The 21,390-nt window shown below is 52.4% G+C and overlaps 1 protein-coding gene across 1 annotated transcript in view; it reads right to left on the bottom strand.

The window, feature by feature from the left end:
- The window catches only part of Klhl29 (kelch like family member 29), a 280,907-nt gene that overhangs the window by 117,005 nt on the left and 142,512 nt on the right, over positions 1-21,390 (bottom strand). The window contains exon 3 of the mRNA XM_027937849.2: positions 11,004-11,333. Within this exon, the coding sequence (XP_027793650.1) occupies positions 11,004-11,288 (285 nt within the window). The 5' untranslated portion in view covers positions 11,289-11,333. The remainder of the gene's footprint in view (positions 1-11,003; positions 11,334-21,390) is intronic.

The raw sequence follows: 21,390 nt of genomic DNA, 5'->3' as shown, positions 1-21,390 counted from the left end.
TGATGGCTGCTGAGGGCATGGGGTTCCCAGGCTCCCGTGGCAGGGAGACCCACAGTTCTAGCTTCAGAGTTCCCGGGGGGGGGGGGCTGGTGCACACAGCCCAGCTCTTGGGGGTGTTAAAGAAATGACCACAGACACAGTCCCCAGTGGCCTCAGCATTCACCAGAACCCTCCTGCTCAGGGCTGAGCTTCTCACTGTGTTTGGCAGGACCATGGGCCTAGGTGGCCTAGTGCCTTGTGGAGCTGCTGTCACAAGGGGAGGGACAAATGGCAGAGCCTTTCTCCGCTGTCTGCTACCTAAGGAATTCTGTTGGGGCTTCCTCCCTCAGCGACACTAATCCCACAGGTTCCCAGAGTGCCTTCCTGGGACAGGGCCATTCGTCATTTTCCCCTACATTCCCATCAAGCACATGTTGGTCCGTGTGAAGTGCCATTATATTTGGCTGGCCTCCGTTCTTGCTCCTGTGACTGGCACTGCCTTTTCTTTTAACAGGAATTTTCTTGATGTGTCAACTCTCCTTGAATTTACACAGATATTCCTTCTCTTTCTTTCCATAGCAGAGCATTTATTTTTAAATTTATGTTTGATTTCTATTTTTTTTTCACCATGGTAAAATATACAGAGCCTATAAGTCTGCCATTTTCACCATTTTTAAGCGTACAAGTCGGTGGCATGCATTACATTCAACGTGTCGTGTGCCCATCACTTCTATTTCCAAGGCTGGTTCATCACGCCAAACAGAAACTCTACCCATTAAGCAATAAGTTCCCATGGCTGCCCCAGCCTCTGGTAGTCTCGAATCTCCAGTCCGTCTCCATGGGTCAGGGCAGTTATGGCTACAGAGCGCTCCTGCTTCATGCTTCACAAGACCCAGGACAGCGGGCATTCTCACGTCCAGCTGATAGGTCAAGGACATGAGTCTGAGAGGACTTATGTGTTCACCCTTCAGGTGGCTCAGCAGGTGTGGTGTGCAAATGGGCCCTGAACCCCAATCTCCAGTTTGCCACCCTAAGTAACCTCTTCAAATAAGGCCTCCACCTCACAGGAAACCCAGGAAGACACGCCCCTAGGAAGGGGGTGTGTGGACATAAAAGCCAGAACCACAGTGCTCCTTCTTCCAGCTGCCCCCAAGCAGTGCAGAGCTCACAGGGGAGATGGCAGGAAACGGGAGGAGCTCTGACCTGACACCCCCACTTCCCAGCGCAGGCGTCAACCCACTGAGAATGGCTCAGAGACAAACAAGAGGGAGCTGCTCCCTGGAGATGGGTGGGTCCAAGCCACCCTGGCAATACCTGTGGTAAGTTTGGGTCACTTAGGCTGCCCTTGGGACGGAACCAGGTCAAAGCAGGTGAAGGCAGCTGCTAAAGCTCAGTGGTCAGCCCTGCACTGTGTCTTGGAGCAAAAGAAGAGGCCCTCAAGAAGAAGAGGGGTTGAGGCCCGAGCTCAGCGCTCCCAGGCATCCTGCACCTGAGCAGTGTCTGTGCCGCTCCACAAAGGTTGTCTTTTAAGGAAAAAAGTTATCGGCCAGGAGACCTGTAGCCGGTATCTAGGAGGTGGGGGCGGGACCATGTCCTATCACATCTTTTTTTTTTAATCTCCTGTACAGGATGCACAGGAGAGATGGTGGAATGAGATGGACATCATCATCCTAGGTATATGTGTGACGGCACATAGGGCGCGACGCTACATCACAACCAGAGAAATGAAAAGTTGTGCTGCGATTGTGTACCACGCACCTTTTGGTTCTCACGGGTGCGGTTGTTTCACACTGCTGATGGGTGTGGGGAAGCCTGTAACTGTGCCCTTAGGTGATGTCACCAGCATGGGGGGGGGTGGCTATTGAAAGTTTGTTCATTGCTCATTCAATAGGTTTTCCCCAGGACTGTTCTGGACTAGGTCTTCACAGAGCTATATACCCCTGGGTGCTGGAACAAGACTGCCCAGGGGTGCAGCCAACCCTGCTGGGTGGTTCTGGGTAAGGTACTGCATCTCATCTTTCAAGCAAGGGGAGTAAAAATAATGGCACCAGGGGTTCAAGAAGGGAGTGTTGACAAGGTGCTTTGTGATGACTGCATGTGCACCTTAAATAAAATCAACGCAAGCAAAAAGCTGCAGAGATGCTCATAGGCAAGTTGGAGAAAATGCAGATCTTTGAAGGATAAGTTTGTGATACCAAGACCCCAAATGCTATGGGAAGGGGTCTAGGGCCTAAATATATCAAAGGCTTTGGTGATATAAAATCTGTCCTGCCAACCCCACGTGTTGTTATCTAGACCCAGGTCCCAACAGTGAGCCCAACGGGGCTCCACTCAGGCTCACCCTGCGGGCTCTGTCTCCGTCATCCTCACCCCAGGCAGCCCCAGCAATGCCTCACTTGGCAGCTCTCCACCTGTTCCCTCAGTCGCAGGCAGGTAAAGATGACGTCAAAAGCATCCATCTTCCCTAACCCAACAGAAGCAGCTAAGTGAATAACGAAATATTCTTCTGAACGAAATCATTCATTCTGTCCTCAAACAGGTACGGAGAACCTCTGTAAGCTGGGCATCACTTGGTGCTTATTCATATGGAATTCACTGCCTAGTAAGGAGACAAACGAATAATTGTTTAACATAGTTTTCATAGTAGAGACATAAATGGAAGTGTTATTGGAATAAGAGAAATAATAGCAAAGAAAAAATTTTCCCACCAAAGATCAGGTAATGTTTGGGCTGTCAAGTGTTGGATGAATAGGATTTTTTTTTCCTGGATAGATGAGAAAGGGAATGCAAATTTTAGGAAAAGGGAGTAGTGAGTACAAAGGCCCCAGGGCCTGAGAGGTCCTCACATGTTTGGGGAATTGTGGCTTGACCAGGGTGCGAACGGAGGTGAAGATCCCCAGTGAACTCGTGGCTCAGGTCCACACAGGGATGGGGGACAGAAACAGAGGCCCGGGAGCTGGTAGATACTTGAACAGAAAAGGAGTTCCAAGAGGAAGGAAGAGGGAGAGAATGGACCTGGGCAGATAGCCAGCAACACCTGCCATAGGCATGAAGGTGGCTTCATAGGCCTGGCCCATTCTCTAGCTCTGCTCCCCCACTGAGAGCTCAACTCACCTCCCCAGGCCTACCCTGTACCAACTGCCAGCGGAGGGCTGCTTCTGACTCACAGCAGGGATTCTTTAACTAGTACGTCAAGAATCTGGATCATGTTCAATGTCAGTCTGGCCCTGAGTTGGCTTAATCTGGAAAAAAGGTGACTCTGTGCTTAGAGGGTCCCCACGTTCTGCCAGAGAAGCTTCTCTGGAGTCATCTCAAGACAGATGCTGTTCTAGGACTGCAGGGATGACCACGGAGACATCAGGGGAGCTGCCCAGGGCTGGCCATGGACTGGGAGAGCTGGAAAGTCCACTCTTGACCAAGGAAGGACCCCTCTGGAGTGGGAGGTGCCGGCCCACTCATCACAGTCAGTGGGAAATGGAGCCTACCGGTGGCTCTCTGAGGACAAAAGAGGGTAGGAATAGGGGACAGCAAATTTAACCTGAGACACTTGAGCATCAGGAGCAGGTCTAGATGGCCAACAGGAGGGTATTCCTAAGGGCTTGTGGCAGACAGCAGCCAACAGTTCGGCCACTGGCCAGCACCTGCACCTTGCTCCTTCCCCAGTGCCCTTTGCACGGTGCTAGAGGGGTGTGAGGTATTCAGCCACCTTCTCCTGGGAAAGCAGGAATTCTCCTCCCATCAACAGACAGGTGCGCAGCAGCAGTCTCTGAGTGAGTACAGATGTGCTGCCCCCACGCTTTGCTGAGTTCTCAGGGCTCTTTATTTACCAGAGAAAAATGGGGTTTCTGGCTGATGGGTTCTAGAGAGGCAAATTCACAGCATGCATCAACACAGATGCATCAACATGCATCTCAACTGGTTGAGACTACAGCCCAAGTAGCACATGGAATTCTCCTAAACCCTTTCTTTTATGGCAGCGAATGGAGTGGTGAAACCAATCGGTAATCTGCTAAACTCTATCAGCTCCTCTTGGCAAGGACTTCTGCAGTGTCCCTTGGTGGCATGTGCCTTGGGAGAGAGGGCTCAGGCCAGTGAGATGGAGTGAGTGGAACAGGGACGGGTCAGTCTGGGTTTGAATGACATTCCCCTTGCTGGCATGAAGCCAACTCCATGGGATTGATGGTAACAAATAGTGAGGTGCATGAAGTTTTTCTATTTTGGTGTTTATTTCCCCAAGTTATTTTTAGCACAACAGATAGTTCCCCTAACAAATGGGTTGGGTTCTGCAAGTTCATTTGTAATTTGGCTGTTTAGATTTTGGAGTCTACTTTCCGTATAAAAAACAACGTTATAAATGGTGATGAGATTTCCAGACTAGTTCTCCAAAGCCTCTTTAACCCATAATGTAGCTAAAACACTGTCCTTCTACAATGAAAAAAAATTGTTTAATTTCAACATGAGTAATTAAATGAAATAGAGAAAACCATTACAACAGAATAAGAAGTAGATTTATGTTGATCTTGAATGATGCTGTTTGCGGAAAACCTAGTTTAATTGAAGAAGGGGCCCTTCTGAGGGCTTCTTTGGAAACTGCATGGGATTTATCCTATTAGGGAGAAAGAGGCAGCAGACCATCTGAATTTGTGGCTACTAAACATTTGTGTCACATCACTGGCTCTCTTTCCTGATTTCAGGCTCTTCAGTAACCAGATTTCATATTCCCATGTGTGTCCTCACAGGGAGAAATTCACTGGCCAGAGGCCAAGACGGTGGTCTCCTTGGAAGAATAAGTTTTGATTCTGAATCTATAAGTTGGCATGTATCTTTTTGTATTTATGGGAAACAGTGGTGTTCTAGTTCCTCCAACTGTGGGGCGATGATAGGGTCAAGTGTAGCCTTAGGATTGAGGGACAAGTCCTGACCAACAGTATGTTCTGGAAAGTAAATGCACTTTTGAGGTCTCCCAGAGCTAGCTGGCCAGCCTGCTCCCCAGCCCCACAGCCCTTGCCAGGTGTCTTCTTGGAAACCTCCCTCACGTTGCTCTGTGCAGATGGGACATGTGTAACACAGTGGTGTGTACCGATTGATTCCCTGTACCTGGCTGGCTGGCCAGAGTAGTGGGTGGAACCTATCCTTTCTGCCTGGGGCGTGTGAGCCTTGGCTGAAAGCAGCAGGGGAATAACTGTGTCTAAGTAAGTGTGGTGGAAACCCTGGAGGGCACACTGGAAAAATGACCACCATCCTTCCTGTTCTTAGCTGCTTCCCCTTCTCACCGTGGTGTTACAGCCTCTCCCATCCAGAGGCCAAGTCTCCTTAAATCTGACTTGGCTTTGCCACTTGCTTTGGCCAATGGGATTTCAGCAAACAAGCTTTAGGCCAAGGTTAGAAAAGCATTTGTGCATCGACCTTGCTCTCTTGCTGATCTTGGAACCCTGAGCCGCCACGCGAATGAACTGGAGCTAGCCAGATGCAGAATGACAGGCCACCCTGAGAACCCAGGCGCCACAGCTGACTGCCAGCCAACCACAGATGTGTGAGTGAGACTGTCCCCAATCATTAGGCCACTAGCCAGCACAGAGATGACCACAGACGAATGAGAGAACCCAGCAGAGACCAGCCGAGCCGGCCCAGACCAGAAGTGACCAGCCAACCCACTGAGAGTTGTGATGTAGATAGCCACAAAGCTTTGGGGCGACTGTTATGCAGCAAAGCTACTTATATACCCAGCCAGCTCCAGTCCAGGATGCCTTCTGACATCTTTGCTTTGAAATTCTTTGCTGTCTTTTGTCTAGATTATGGTTTATCTCTTATGAAAGTAGAAAAAATACATAGTCTTCTCCCCTTGACACCCCTCCTTAATCAGAAATTGAAGTTCCAACTGCTTAGGTCTATCCTCCTCCAACTGTAGGCTCTGAAATGGGTGCTTTGTAAATGTGACATTTCTCAATTTCGTACATAACTTTGTGACTGACAGATGAGTTTTAAGTCAATGAAGATACAATCCAAAGTGTAACTGCTACTTAAAGAACAGGCAAAAGCCATTAGCTCAGTGCTAACAGGTACAAGTTGTCTCACAATGCTTTATCACAAGGGATAATTTATCACAAGGGAAATCACAAATACTTGTTCATGGAGCAAATCTCAGCCTTCTGGATAAAATTGCTCTCAGTCTGGAAATTCACGGAACAGGGTTGGGATCATTCTCCCAACCAAGCTCAGTCAGCAGCCTTGGATTTTCACTGTGAATACAAGAGGAACCAGGGGTTTGCAAAACTCCTTTATCCATTCGTGGACCCCAGAATCATGTGACAGCAGGGGGCGCTATGCATTGGGCCGTGCACTGAGTCACAAGAATCCCTGGAGGTTCCAGATCACCTTCCCTGAGAAGCTGAGGTGCACGGGAGAAACGCTGTCTCTCGAGGACAAGTATCCACAAGTAGCCCCAAATGCTCATAAATGTCAACCCCCTGGGTGTTGTTGCTCTGTGGATGGAGCCAGCGGCTTTCCCCGCCCCTCTGGGCTCTCCGGGTCTCCGATGCGGGCTCCGTTGTTCTGCTTCCCAGCCAGATTTATTTCCAAGGGCTTAGCTCTGAGGGACGATGGGAATGTTTCAGCTTGAGTGCTCCTGACCACGAAGAGGAAAGGCCCCCAATACATTTCACAGGCATCTGCGAGGAATCTGCAGAGTCCATTCTTTCAGGAACAAAATTGCATTTTATGAAGCCGTCCCTTTTCTGTTTCATCTGTCAAGCGGGTTTGCTGAGAATAATTTAAATTTCATGCAGCAGCAACTGCGGGGCACTGGTGCCTCCTTCCATCCACAAACAGGCCTGGCCACGGAGTCTTGCTTCTGCCTCTTGGCAGCACCCACCCTTGGGGACTTCAAGCTTGGAGCCCAGAGAGCCAGCGGGGAGCCAGGAACTGGGAGCTGTCCCAGCTCCTCAGCATTACCTCCTGCCACATTAGAAGGTCATGGGGACCTCTCAGGGAGCCTTTCTTTGGCCTGCCAGCACAAATCACTGGGTCAGGGGGCTGGTTTGTCCCAAATGCATAGACCCTTGGATAGACTCAATCTCTAGCTTAACTTTTTAAAATTAACTTTGGTCGATTGAGTTCTTGCCAAGCGGCAGATACTGTTTCTATACCTATTAAATCATCCTTCTGAGGATACTGTTATTCTTCCCATTTTATAGACAAAGAAACTGAGGCTCAGCTTTTATGTAACGAGCCAGAATTCAATCCCACTTCTGTCTGGGTCAGGAACTTGAAGCTCTCACCAGCTGTAAAGTGTGAGTTGACATAATCTTTGGTTTAAATTTTCCCTCCTATACCATGAGAGGCAAGTGTATCCATTTTCTGGCCTGAAATTCTGAGTTTGCTCTCAGCTAGGTGGATGAGAGATGGCAAAGCCACCATAATAATGCTGCGATCATGGTTACCATGGTGAATGCATGCTGCCAGGCAGCCTGGGGTGGAGAGAGCTGGCCCAGGCTGGTTCTGCTTCTAACTCACTGGGTGGCCTTGGTAAATAGGTAACTTGCATTTTTCTCTGGGCCTCACTATTCTGATCTGCAAAATTGGGGTCTGGACGTGTGGTTCCCTCTGTTCTTCTTGGGCCCTGGGAACTTGTGTCATGGAGGTCCTGGTAGCTTTTTTGACCTTCCTGGTGTCTTAGTGGCCCAGAAGTCTGTGCTTCTCCAACTGGCCTTTCATCAAAACATGCAAGAAATGTTTAGGCCACAGAGAATTGAAAAAAACGAAAAATCAACTCAGGCCTGAGGGCAGCAGTGCCAAAAAGAATTGTCCTCACCTTACTAACCAGCCGCTGGGAGCATAGCCAGTCTTCTCCATTCCAGAGAGCTGGATTGGCAGCACACACCCCAGTGCCGGGAATGAGCAGGCAACCAGGCCCAGGGCTGGCGGGGGAGGCTGATGGTACAGGGTGCCAGGGGATGCTCCCGAACACCAGGGCATTTGCAGTTCATCCTATTCCTTGCCCAAGCAAAGGAAGGGGGATGTCAAGGCCCAACAGCACTAATCCCTGTCCCTAAATCAGCTTTCTTGGGGACCTGAGTCCTGGGGTGGTCCTGGCTCCACAGGGCATGGGAGCCTTCACCAGGGGAGCCAGGCTGGTCTCTCAAGTAGCCTTGACGTGCTCTGGGCAGCAGGGATACAGCTCTGCTCCCAGCTTCCACGTGGCTCCCTCCCCACCTACCCTCTGCTAGAGCGGGGTTCCATCCTGCACGCCTCCTGGGATTTGCCTTGAGACAAGGGCCTCATGGCTGAAAAAAGCTTGAAAATCTCCCTGGCTCACCTGGCTACCAGGTGTCTGACTCAGCTGCAGCTGTGGCCCCTGAGCTGCCCTCTTCCCTTCAGCTCCTTCTTGCTTCCAAGTCACCTTGAGTCCCAGCCACTCAGACACAAGTTTACTCCCCACCTGTGTGGGGCCAGGCTCCTGCTTCTTATCTGAAGACTGACCTTTTCCTCTTGGTGAGGTTAGTCGTGAATACTGTCCTCATAGTCTGGTCCCATGGGCCACACCTGGTGATAATGGTGATCTTGGTACCTGGAGAAGACTCACCACCTGCCAGGTCCTGTTCTGTTCTGAGCACCTCCACTCACACAGTCCTCACAACTCAGGCAATCAGGCACTGCCACCTGTTCCCATTTTACAGAAGTGAGGCCTGGAGAGGTTAGGTAACTTGTCTGGGGTTACACAGCAAACAAACAATAGAATGGAAATCCGGGAAGTCTGTCTTCAAAGTTTGACTTCATGCGTCCCACTTGGCCACCTCTGTCAATAACTCCAATAGAAGAGGCACTGTCAGTCATCCAGTTCACACCATCCAGGCCACAGATTGCTTTTATGCTGTTCGCCAGGGAGCACCCTGAGGGCAAGAGCCAGCCATTGGCTGTTTAGTGAAGACCTGGCTGGTTGACCAGGGAAATGACCCAAACCGGGGTTTGGGCCTGCTTGTTATATAAGGTGGTCTTGGCACAGCATTAGACATATAGACTAGGAGGACAGGACTCTGGGTGGGCAGCAGCAAGGCCAGAATGGCGGGAGGCCTCACAGTGCACATCATATGGCAGTGCCCTGGGGGAAGCCGCCCAATGGCCTCCTCTGCCCCTGCACGCAGTGCCCCCCCCCAGTGCCCTGAAGAATCCAGGCATAATCAGGCACAAACAAGCCCCTGCAGGTATGAAACTGGGCTGCAGATGGTTACCCAGGGAGATGGAATTGATTCCTCTGTGGTCACCTCTGGCCATCCTCACAGGCCTGAACTTTTGCCCCCTCTGCCCCTCCTGGTCACGGGGCTCAGTCTTTGTCCAAGCTGTTGTTTTCTGTCTGTGTCAGGGACCTGGTCTTTCAGGGAGGGTGGATATTGAGCTGCTCTGGAGCCAACCAGGAGCTACGTGGGCAGGGCAGGGCAGCCCTGCAGAGAGCGGTCAGCACTGACCCTTGCCTGGCAGACCCCAGTCCCTGCCTCAGGATACTCTAACATTGTCCCCAAAGAGGCACCCATCTGGAGGGGACAGAAGCCTTTCAGTAGGCTGCTGGGTCCAGCCGCTCTCCCCCGGAGCCCTTGGGCTGGTAGCTCCAGAGGCTGCCGTTCTCCATATGGCCAACAGCTGGCCTTGCAGAGTGCCTGCCAGATGTGGTGGCTGGGCAGGCAGCTGGGCAGAGGTCACCAGTCTGGAGCAGGCCGGGGCCTGGCGCCCAGGGGAGGAAGGTGTTTGGCTGGCCTGGGGGCAGAGTACCCAAATACTCGTTCATCTCCTCTCCTGTCCGACATTTCTCCCTCCCCGCCTCAGTGGGGTGGTGTTTTCATAACAGGAAAATAAAATCAATAAGGCACCGCAGCAAGATGTCAGCACCGCCAGCCGCCCTCCAACGGCTCCATTGTCTCTGGCCTCCGCCGGGCGCTGCAGCCAGCAGCACTCTAGTTATTAATGGGAAGCAGGGCTGAAAGGGGTTTTGAAAATCACAGAGACAAAGGCGCAGCACACCTGGGGTGCATCCGTCCACCACCACAGCCACCTCACAATGGCTGGGCCAGGGGTTTCCCGCCTTTAATTTCCCCCACAACTTTTGTGAAAGCAGAAAAAGAAAAGACCAGACACACACACACACACACACACACACACACACACACACACGCCCTGAAGAGGGTTCCTGCGAGGTGGCTCTGAATGGCTGGCAGAGGCAAAGTTGGCCTGTGGAGCCCCTGCTCAGCTGAAGGGGTGGGATGGATGAATGGGCTTCCTGTGTTGGCCACCAGCTGTCCCTCTGGGGCTCAGGCAGCCTAAGGGGCTCTGAGCAGAGAGCAAGAGGGGGAAGAGCCTTGGCAACATTCGGGTCCACATTTCGTTTAGTACCCAGACTGGCTTCTGCGGCCATTCCCGGGGCTGGGGCTGTCTCTTCCAGAAAAAAACAGAACCCGGAGCCAATACCCCTGAGGCAACTTCTGGGGCCGAGTCCTGGATCCTTGGAGCAGCTCTCATAGCATGGTGTGCCTCAGGATCCTCCACAGAAGGGCGGGCGTGACAGGAGCCTGACCTCACGGGCCAGTTGTGAGGCTCGGAGGAGACCCTGGGTGTGAGGATGCTCAGGGCCATGGCAAACCAACGTTACGCTGTGACCCTGGGTGACTCTTCCTGCTGCTCTGGGTCTATTTGCAAACCCCAGCCACTGAGGCCCCATGGAGACTTGCAGGGCCCGGTTCTCCTATTTAGGGAACCTGCAACGCCACCCCGGAGTTCCAGTGCTATTTTCATTAAATAGCCTGAGCGCAGGACCATGAGCGCTCTCAGCACCTGCCTGTTTTCCTACAAGTCAGTCATGGACAGCGACTTCATAGAAAATAAAGCGCATGGAACCTCAGGAGCCACAGCAGGCCACTCCAGGGACGCCACGACTTTGGGGAATGCAGACTTGGGGAAAGTGCAGGGCTGGCCTGGGCCTGCAGAGAGGCAGGGACCCCTGTGCCGGGCTCATGTCCAGAGAGGACACCAGGTCTTACCTTGGTGGTGACCGCCGAGGCAGAGCTGGCCACGAGGCTGGTGATGGCCTCGCTGTTGCCGGTGGTGCAGGGAGCCGGGGCGGTGGCTGGCGTGGGCAGCCGGGAGGGCACCACAGGCAGCGGCAGGAGGCCCGGCCGGGCGCTGAGGCTGCTGGCTGTGCCGCCACCGGCCCCTGAGGTGACACTGCAGATGCTGGTGGTCCCATGGGTCCCGTTGACACTCCACTCACGGCGGTCCCAGCCCACCCGGTAATCTCTTTCAAAGCGGCTGTGGTGCCGGGACATCTCGGTGGGCCGCAGCGGCTTCTCGCAGGGAAACAGAGCCCGGACCTAGGGGACAGAGTGGAGAGGAAGGTGGTTTAGATAAACAGCGGCCCTGCTCCGAGGCAGGGAGGCAGCCAGCACCGCAGCATCTATTCAGCCCCTGCTTTGGGTTCAATGACGGGTGTTCAAACATAGCTCATTTCAAAATCACAGCGAGTCCATAAAGCCAGGCCGTTCATTAGCCCCACTTCACTAACAAGGAAATGATTTGTCCAGATCACGTGGCGCAAGCATGGTAGGCAGGGTTAGAACCCAGCCATGATTTAAAGTGACGCTTTTTTCACTGCAGTTCACACTGCTCTGAACGACACGGTGTGCACATCTTAATTGGGATTGGGATTTTATCCCTCCCCTTCCCACTGTGCAAAAAGATCCGGACGACCCCTCAGGCCACACATTCCTCAACCACAGGTAATGTGACCCACGTCTGTAGACACACTTCATAGTGCAAAAAACCCTGGACAGAAACCTTATTTGATCCTATGAGGTGGCAGGACACAGATGGTTCCCAATTTGTGGACGAGGGAGCAGAGGATAAGTGATCCCCTGAGGTCAGGGAACTAGAAATTGAGAAGAGGCCAGGACCCTTAGCCTTCAGACCCTGGCTCATTGCCTCTGAGAAGTTGACCCTCCAGGAGCTGAGTTTTCCTTTAAAACCACAACCCAGGGCACCTGGGCCCATGCACCCTGGCCCCTGTTCACCAGATCATCTCCTACGCGGCTTCTGAGTGTCTGAACAGAAGGCCCTTCAGCGTTGTCATGGAGACCTAGACACACCACGGCATCGGAAGGGCCATCTGCGTCACCGAGATTGCGTCTTGCTCAGCGTTACCATGACTTGGCTGGCTCCTGCCAGTGCCACCCTGGTCAAGAAAGAGGGAAAGACAGGGGGAGGCTGTCTTGATCACAGAAAGACAGTGGTGGAAGGGAGAAGGCATGACAGGGCACAGACAGTGGCTTAGGGTGGGGATCTGCCCTGAAGGTTGCACGCCCAGCCCTGGCCGGGGCTCAGGTACAACCCGGTTCTCCTTGGTTTCATTTTCCAACCACTTCCAGTCTGTGGTGGGTTTGAGCTCCTGGAGATCAGATCTCCTGGCTCCTTTCCTGTCCTGCCAATCAAGCTCTGGAATTGTTGGCTAGTGGGTGGACAGGCCACTTTACTTTTTAAGTGTCTATAAAACCTGATCCTCCTCTGCTTTGCACATCCCTAGTTGCCCATTACTAGAGCCATGAAGCCAGAGCCTGGCCTAGGTCACCTGCTACCATACTTTACTTGAGGGGTTGGCCGGGCTCTCCCATGCACATGAGGCAGACCCAAGTCTATCCTGCAGCCTGGGCTGAGCCTGCAGCCCACCTGAGGTGGATGTGATCATCACCTGTGAAGTTGGATGCGGGCTCGCCATTTAGTTCAGCATTGTGCTTCTTGGCCCACACGATGTCACAAAAATTCTTAAAAAAAAAAAAAAATTAAATCAACTCCTCCTTTGACCACCCCTTACATACTTTTTCAGCGGAAGTTCTTTAGAGAGAGTTGTTTAAATTTGGTTCCAGTTTTCTTCCTCCTGTTCTGATGGACACTGCTGTGATGTGCCTCTCATTCTGGCCACTCCAGGAAAATTGTGCTTACTGAGGGCATGAGACACCTGCTTGCTGAATCCAGTGGCCGTTCATGCCCTTGTCCCCCTTGGCTCTCTTCGTGTGCTGTAGCTGATCTCTCTCTCTCTTCCTGAAACCCTCTTCTGTGGTTTCTATGGCATCCTGCTTGTTCCCAGAAAGTCAGGGCTCCTCGGGGTTCCACATTTCCCTCTGTTCTTCTCTGGGATGAGCTCATGCAGCACCCCTTCCTTACCTAGGACTCCCAGGGCTACGCCTCCAGCTCTCCTCCTAAACACCTCCCCATGATCCTGCAGCCTGCCGCACACCTTCACCTGGCTGTTCCTCAGGTACACAAACACGTGTCCCCCAAAGAACTCCTTGATTTTTGGCCCAGACACCCAGCCGCAGGAATTTCCTGTTTCAGAAAGGCCAATCTGTCTCCCCATCTCCATCCCCTATTTGTCAATAGGTCTTGGGTTCCACTGCCCTGGTGGCCCTCAACTCTGCCCCCAATCCCTCATACACTGTCTCCCACATCAACTCTACTGATTGCACTTCTTATCCATTCTCCACCTGCTGCCTGAGTTTTTACAGTCACAAGTCTGATCAGGATTTACTTTCCCACCATTCAGATAAGGCTCTCACTCTTCCTGTGACCCCGAACATGGGGCTGGTTCATTTTTCTACACGCCCTCCTATTCTCCCAGCCCAGAGGTGATGCCCGCCCACCGAGAATGCCTTAGGGATCCTGCAGTCCGCACACCCTCTCTCCGCTCCGGGACGGTGTCCATCCTACTCCTTTTCTCCCTCCCCCTGGCTAAGGCCTGTTCTAAAACAGCTCAGCACCAGGTCTTCCAGGTGCTGACCCTGTCCACTCTGGTCAAGCGAGAGGCCCTTCTCTTAGCCACTGAGTGTTCGGCGCCCACCATCATCCCAGCATCTATGCCTACTGTGTGTGCCACCTTGACAACAGGTCCGGGTCCTTACTATCTTTGTAACTCAGCATGCAGCGGGTATCTGGCCTAGAAGGGTGCCCAGCACAGTTGTGATCAAACATTTATTGTTTCTTAATTGCAGAACATTTCCAGAAAGAGCAAACATATTTTTGTGAAAGGGAAGACCTCAGACACGGAAACCTTGAAGCTTCTGACTCACAATTCCTCATAGGCACCAGAGTAGGAAGATGTCCTATCTTCCTAGGAAATCAGACTTGAGCCTCCAAGGATGGCCCTGGAGGAGAATTTCTGCATGTTGAGTGTCCGCTGGACCTTACAGCTTGGGTTATCTCCCAAGATTGACCACCAAGGCCCGACTCTTGCTAATTGTCACTGTGTCAAGGACTCTGCTTCCCTAGGTTAGATCCTAAATGGACAAAGTTGATGTTATGTATCCACCACACGACGTCTGTCTGAGTCATCAGGAAGACCATTCCCAGCACTTGCAGGCAGGCTGGGCTAATCCACCTGGATCTGGCAGATAGAATGAGTGAGGACCCTGGGGGTGGCTTCCAGATCTGGCTTTTTGAAAACATTCTATAGTGCTGTAGCTTGTTTGCCTGCCACGGGGACCTTGAAGGCCACACCTTCCAGGTAGAGCTATTATCTCTCAGAAGAGGTCTGCCACCCACCTCATGGCTGGGTTGGGACGTAGGTCTTCACTGTATTGAGGCGCTGAGATCGAAGTCTGTTCCCTCAGCACTGCCTCGTCTGGTCTGACGCTCCATCGGTCCCTTCATTCCTACAACACAGCCTCACAGGTGGACCCCTCTCCTCCCAGCTGGTGATGCTGGGCAGCACTCAGGGTGGCTTGTGTCCCGAGACATGGAAGTCAGCTGATTACCCTCACACTGGCCCAGTGTGCTTGGGATCAGGTCCCCTGGCCCCCATAAAACCTCAGATGCCAGTAACCCTCTCGGTGGTTACTGGGGACCACCTTCTGGACATCTGCATGGCTCTACTTCCTCGGTTCTATTCCAGTACTCAAGGTAAAGCCCGGCCCCTGCAACCCACATGGCCCTCCCCGCTCAGCCCACTGCCATCTCTTCCATCTCCTTCAAATGCCAGGGAGGAGGTGAAGCCTCTGGCAGCTGGAGGCCACACAATCTGGTTTCAGTCTCATTAAACGTATTCAAAACAAAGGTCAACGGCTTGCATGCCAGTGCTCGGGTCAGACTTCATTCCTCAGTTTAATTTTCCCTTTCAAACGAATGAAAGAAATGTGTTGCACGGTTTACTCTGAGCGAGACGGCAGAGCGCCAGCTCCAGAGGTGGCAACTTAAGTATTTCCTGCTGGGCGCAGAGCCAGCGTGTCACAGAGGTCCAGTGTGCACACACGTGTGCCCCGGGTGGTGCTGGGGGAGGCAGAGGGAGCGCACGTGTGGTGGAAGGAAGCCCTGAGTGGACGAGGTGCCTCCAACCAGACTGGGGAGGCAATTAGAGACTAAAACACAGAAAAATGCCCCCTTGTCAAGGTGAGCACCTTCCCCTGGCGGGCTGCCTGTGCAAGAAGGGAGGGGGTGCGGGCAGCAGCTGTCCCTCGGTGTGGAGAGGACAGTTAGAGAACCCAGGCTTTGCCTCTGTGTGCCTTTGTACCTGACATGCACCTGTGGAGAGAAAAAGCCCTGGAATCCAGAAACTCTGGTGTTGGGACGGAGGCCGGCGTGACCTTGGGTACCAACGGGTAGAGATGGTTGTGCAGGTCCTGGGGGGATGCTGAAAGACCTCCCAGAGATCAGTATTTTATCAGGGCAACCTGGCTCTGGATTGTAGGATCCTCTCTACAGAAAACCGTTTCTCCACTGCAATCTGTCCTTTGAACTGTCCCAGGAATGCTGGTCTACGAGAGAAAGGGGAGGAAGACTGACTCCTTCCCGGGGGAGGGTGGAATCTTCTCTTCTGCTTCCTGGAGTCTCATATTTGTAGGGCCCACCAGTGCAGAATGGGCACGTCCCCTCGATCACACATGCTCATCCTTGCAGCAGCCTGTGCACAGACATCCCCAGCATGTCCCCAGGATGTGCCAGGAGAGGCTGGAGGCTGGGTCCTGCACACAGCTGGGAAGCCAGGTCAGGCCTTGGATTCTCCACTTCCTTTTCTTTGGATGCACCTTTCTTCCTTACAGAATTGGGGCATATATAAAGACTGGGGGTCAGCAAGTCACTGTAATGCATTCCTGATAGGACAAAGTGCCTCCCTGAATATTTAGACATCCATCCTGCTGCGATCCAGCCCCCAGCTCACAGCTACCTGCAGAGGCCTCAACAAGCACAGGCCCATGCCCACACCTAAGGATAAAGTTCCCCAATATCCTAAAGTGCAAAGCACCACACTGACTAGCTCTGAAGAAAAGAAGCCCAACTACCTGAAAATTCAGGTCATCTCTCAGAAGTGTCCCAGAGGCCACTATGTGGGTGCATTCATTAGCATCCCAGTCCCCTGTGGGAAGGGTCTTTTCCACTTCCAATGCTGGCCTCTGGGGAGGGTGAAGGGCCTGTTCTTGCTGCTTCCTCCCCTCCTGAGGAGTGGTGCACTCCATTCACCAGGAGCGGATGAAAGTCAGTGGCTTCCCTTCTGTTGGCAGGGAGAGCCAAGCTGTCATTGTGGCCAGCACCACTAGAAGCCAAGGTACCTGGGATGTGCAGGAAGGAAGGAAGGGCCACCTGTCCCTAGACACTCTTCTATTCCCTTGGAGGAAACAGCTCATTAAGGAGAATCAAATGGAGAAGACAAAGTAGCCTTGGTCCCTGACCTCTAGCCTTCCCAAGATTTCACCCACGGTCTTTCCCTAACCCCTTATGTCCCTGTTGCTCTACTTCATCTGGAAAATGGGATCCACATCACTGCCTGCCCCAGGGATCACTGTTGGGATCTAGCAATGCATGCTGTGAACCCTCTGCCCGGGCTGAAGAGCTGTCATTGGCTAATGGTCCTATCTTCCCGCTCCGGTGAAAAGGACAGGCGGCAGTCCCAAGGCCAGCAGGAATGGGCCCTCCCACAATGAGCACCCAGGGGACTGTCAACCATGAGGCATGGTTCTGTCTGGTATCTGCAGGCACACACAGAGCTACTGAGAACCCCTGTGCTAGGCAGCCGGAGACCTCGTCGTATGGTTTCACCGAGTCACTAGGAGACGCCAGATAGCAGGTGGAGGAAGGTCAGCCCCAGCTAAATATCCATGACATGGGACCTCGTGTCATTAACCCCGGAGGTAGCCTTGACAGATGGGCCTCTTCCAGCAGCTCAGGGACATCACCATGGCCCCGACTCAGGTTTGGGGAAGGTCTGGGCTACCCGGACCTGAGGACAGCCACGCGAGGGTAATCAGCTGACTTCCAGGCTCAGCCCCAGCACCCAGCAACGTCTCTGATGTCTTACCAGCTGGCGGCAGGGCTCTGTCTCCTGGACACTTGCTAGATACCCGATCAGCAGCCCTGCTGTACAGATTTGCCTGGAAAACCTTCAACATGAATAATTCATCAATAAATAATTATGAATCGCAGAGTGTTTGTGTCATCCATGTGGGGCTGGAGCCCGGGGACAGTGTCCAGGAGTCCAGGGCACTGGCCCTGAGAGGCCCTGCCCATGAACAGGCTGCTGTGTCCACCTGAACGTGTGAGCAGAATGACTGTGGTCTGGGTCCAGCGACGCGCTGTGTGTTGGGGATGCGGGCGATGCCCACGCGTATTAACATGCGCCATGTGTATGCGCTGCACACAGGATCACAGGTGGCTAATGACCCTTTCCTCATTCTTATCATTAAGACATGCCGAAGGAGTGGGCTGCCGGCTGTGAGGCCCCGAAGGCGTGATTAATCCACAGGAAGGCAGGGGAGCCCGCGCTGCCTCCAGACAGGGGAGCCGAGGAGGCTGGCTGAGGAATGAGCCGCGGAGTCCGGGCCTGGCTGGAAAATGGATGATTGCCTCATTTGGGGGAGACGTGCTGCCAAGTCAATTGGAACAGCCTGTGCCCATCTTTATTATTTTCGTTTCCCTCTCTGCATCTTTTAGCTTTTCTTCTGGAACAAAACATTACGCAGCGGCCAGAACACCATCTTGGCAAATGCAACACAAAGGAACTCTCCGCGTGCCTCTGGAGAAGCCGGCCTGTGTGGCTGTCGGTGGGAGCTGGGGATGCCCCTGGGGGATGCCCCTTGCTTCCAGGGGCTGGTGTAGCCCTCACTGACCCTCATCCCTGCAGAGCCCCCAGTAACTCAGAAGACTCGCTTCCGCTGAGGCTGAGGTGGGCTCCACCTGGTCTCTTCACGGGAGGCCTTCTCTGACTGACCCTCTCTTCCCTGTGCCAGAAGCCAGACTCAGCGATGGACTGGCATATTCCACTTCCCATGTAAGACTGGACTCTGCCCCTAATGTCAGGGTCAGCTCTCTCCCTCTGCTTCCTCCACTGCAGCAGACAGAGCACAGGGCTGGCCAGACCAAGGGGACTAGCCCTTTCCGGCACAGAGCGTGTGGCCTGGCGGGATGAGGCTGAGGTGAGTGAGGAGTATGGTGTCAAGATTTAAGAAAGGCTTGTCCTTGGGGCCCACCTGCACTCGCACAGCCCTGACAGGAGCCACTCCTGAATTCTGATATACCTGCCTGGCCCGAGTCCTGGCCCTGCACACTGCCCTAAGAACGAGTGAGCTATTCTCCAGGCAGGGGGAGGCCTCCAAGTGGATGTGAAATGTGTGGGTCACACATAGGTGCCTGCTTTGGCTAGGCCCCATGTTTAAAACCTTTGGGTCAGCAGAAGCCAGGCTAGTGCCAGCTCCACCTGTCCCTCTGCTGGGGTGAGTAACCTGTGGGGTGGTTATATCTTTAGTTCCCTTCCTTAAAATATCAAGGAAAATAACCCAGCAAACTGAGATCTCACTCAGTAGACTGGTCCCCAGGGACTGGGGAGGGAGCCCCTGTGTCACTCATCCAGCAGTGGTGATTTATGACAGCTGTCTGGCCTTAGGGGGGCATAGCACTGCTCTGAAAGGTCCCTCTGCCTGCATATCACCCTGTCCAGCCACCAGGGACCTTGTGTGACTCTCCCCCGTCATCATCATCAGGACCACCTCACCATCAAGGCCAGTGGAAAACTGTCCAATCTGGGTGCCAGGCTGGAGTGGCTCAGCTCAGCCCTTGGCTTAGTAGCCAGAAGTTTCCATCAAGACCTGCGACAGGCTCCAGGGTGTGGAAACCACCCAAGCAGCCTTCCCCAGGCTGTGAGAATAGGGGAGCAGGGATGTCACAGATGCAGTTAGGAACCCGAGCCATCCCTCTGACCTCTGCTTCCACCCCTGGACCCCTAGGTGACCCAAGGTTTTGTAACAGAGGCTTTAGGGTGTCATCTTCGTTGCTTGAAAAAGACGGGGAGCTTTCTTTCTCCAATGCCAGCTAACTGCAGAGTTGCCCGGCCTGAGTCTGTCCTTGGACTTGGAGGGAAATAACCCAGCAAATGGAGATCTCACTCAATAGACTGGCCCCCAGGGAGTGGGAAGGAGCCCCTGTGCCACACGTCCAGCAGTGGTGATTTATGACAGCTGTCTGGCCTTAGGGGGCCATAGCTCTTCTCCTCCGCACAGTTCTTATTAATTTATTTATTTTAGCTGCTTTATTGAGGTTTGATTGGCACACAAAGAGCTGTAGATACTTAATGTACACAACTTGATGTGTTCAGAGATCAATGTGCATGCTCAAAACCATCCACCCATCGCTATCCAGGCCACCAACCTACCTGTCACATTCAAAAGTTCCCTCTGCCTTCTTTTTTCTTCCTTTTACAGTAAGAACACTTACATGGGGAGGGGATGGAAAAAGGCTACAAAGTTTCAGTTATGTAAAAGAATCAACTTCTGGGGATCTACCCCAAGACAGGACCAAGATAACCACTGGGCATTTGCCGTATGCGCTTCTCCACGTGCTTAGAGGCGAGCGCCCACGGGAAGTGCTCATCCACATGGGTGTCTTTCGAAGCCACCACACGTTGCTTGACAGCATCCCAATGGTGTAGGCAGGGAAACATGGAATTTTGTAAGTAAGGAGGAGGAACAGAAGGAAGCTCAGGGACAGGGACAATGATCTAGTCCTCTGTCCTCAAATTGTGGTGGGTGGGCCAGCAGTTCCTACTACCTGGGTGCTTGTCATCAATGCAGATCTCAGGCCTCACCCCAGCACCCTCAAGTCAGAATCTGCATTTTTTTAACAGGTTGTAGTTTGAACACAGTCTGAAATGCGGTCGGGGCTCCACCCAGAATCAGGCATTCCAATACTTTGGATGGCCCTGGGGGTCAGGGTATTTTTTGGAAAACTCATATTCCATAATTACAGGGCTTAATACATGACCTAAAATGACAAATGTTCAAAATGCTTTTCTGATGATAGGTTGCAGGAAAGATGTCACCGATTCCTTTTATGGGCCCAATTTCTCTCACAAAAAGCAATCTCCCTGCTTCAGAAAGGTGGTATCCGATACCTGTTTTAGATGAGCAATATTAAAAGAACAAGGCTCCCAGATCCCTCCTTCCCATAAGCACCTTGGCTTTGAGACTTTCTGGCTGTGGGTTTCGATGTAGTGATTTTTTTTTTTTCAAAAAAGCACACGATTCAGAGACTTTTCTCACGGGACTAATTGACTAGGCATTTGTGCTATTGCTCCTGGTGTAAATCATTATAATGGTGATAATGAAAAATAAAAAAGATATTGGAAATGACAGTTGGCAACATAATATCAGCATAAACTGAGGGAAGAGGGGAGGCGTGTATAAATTAGGGACTCGTAAACAACAGGATCGATGAGGGAGTTATGCCGGGTAGGGTTTGATCATTTAGATGAGAATTAGCCAGAGTTATCATTATGAATAACCATGGTTGGCTCCTTCCGATTCCTTGTTCTTGTGGCTCCATGGAGGATGGAGACCCTAAAATTGGAGCCCTGTGTCCCGACAGTCCTGCAAACCCTGGATCAAAGTCTTTGGAGCTGAATTTTGCAGTTACTTCCCTCCTCCAAGTGGGCCTCCCAGTGGCTCAGGGCTGCCTCGCAGACATGCCTGATTATTCTGAATCTTGCAGAATTGACTAATTCAACGAGCTCCCGCTTCACAGGAAATGGTGTTCGTCAGTGACCCAAGCTGATGAATGAATCCTACTCGGTGCCTGGAGCCAGACCCAGCAGCAAGAGTTGCAAAGAAGAAAGACTGATGCGCGCTCTCTATTTGGCTGCCAAAATGCTCTTGCAATTTGCTTTCTTCTAGACAAGAGTCTATTCAAAAGTCTATTTGGAAACATTAGGGAACGGCCGTCACATGGCCAGCAGATCATACTGCCTGTGACAGGATATTATCTTCCTTGGGAGAGACTCGACTGCTCTTTTATTTCACCAAGTAACTAGCGTCTGGGCTGATGGCTGCAGAATTGCTCGGAGGGCTGGGGACATTAAAATCCCTGTCCAGAGCAAATGCGGAACCGACAGCCACTTCAGCACGC

The sequence above is a fragment of the Marmota flaviventris genome, chromosome 14, assembly GCF_047511675.1.
Source record: "Marmota flaviventris isolate mMarFla1 chromosome 14, mMarFla1.hap1, whole genome shotgun sequence".
Classification (NCBI taxonomy): domain Eukaryota; kingdom Metazoa; phylum Chordata; class Mammalia; order Rodentia; family Sciuridae; genus Marmota; species Marmota flaviventris.
Note: the sequence above shows the minus strand (reverse complement) of the source record. Positions and strands in the feature narration are given on the sequence as shown.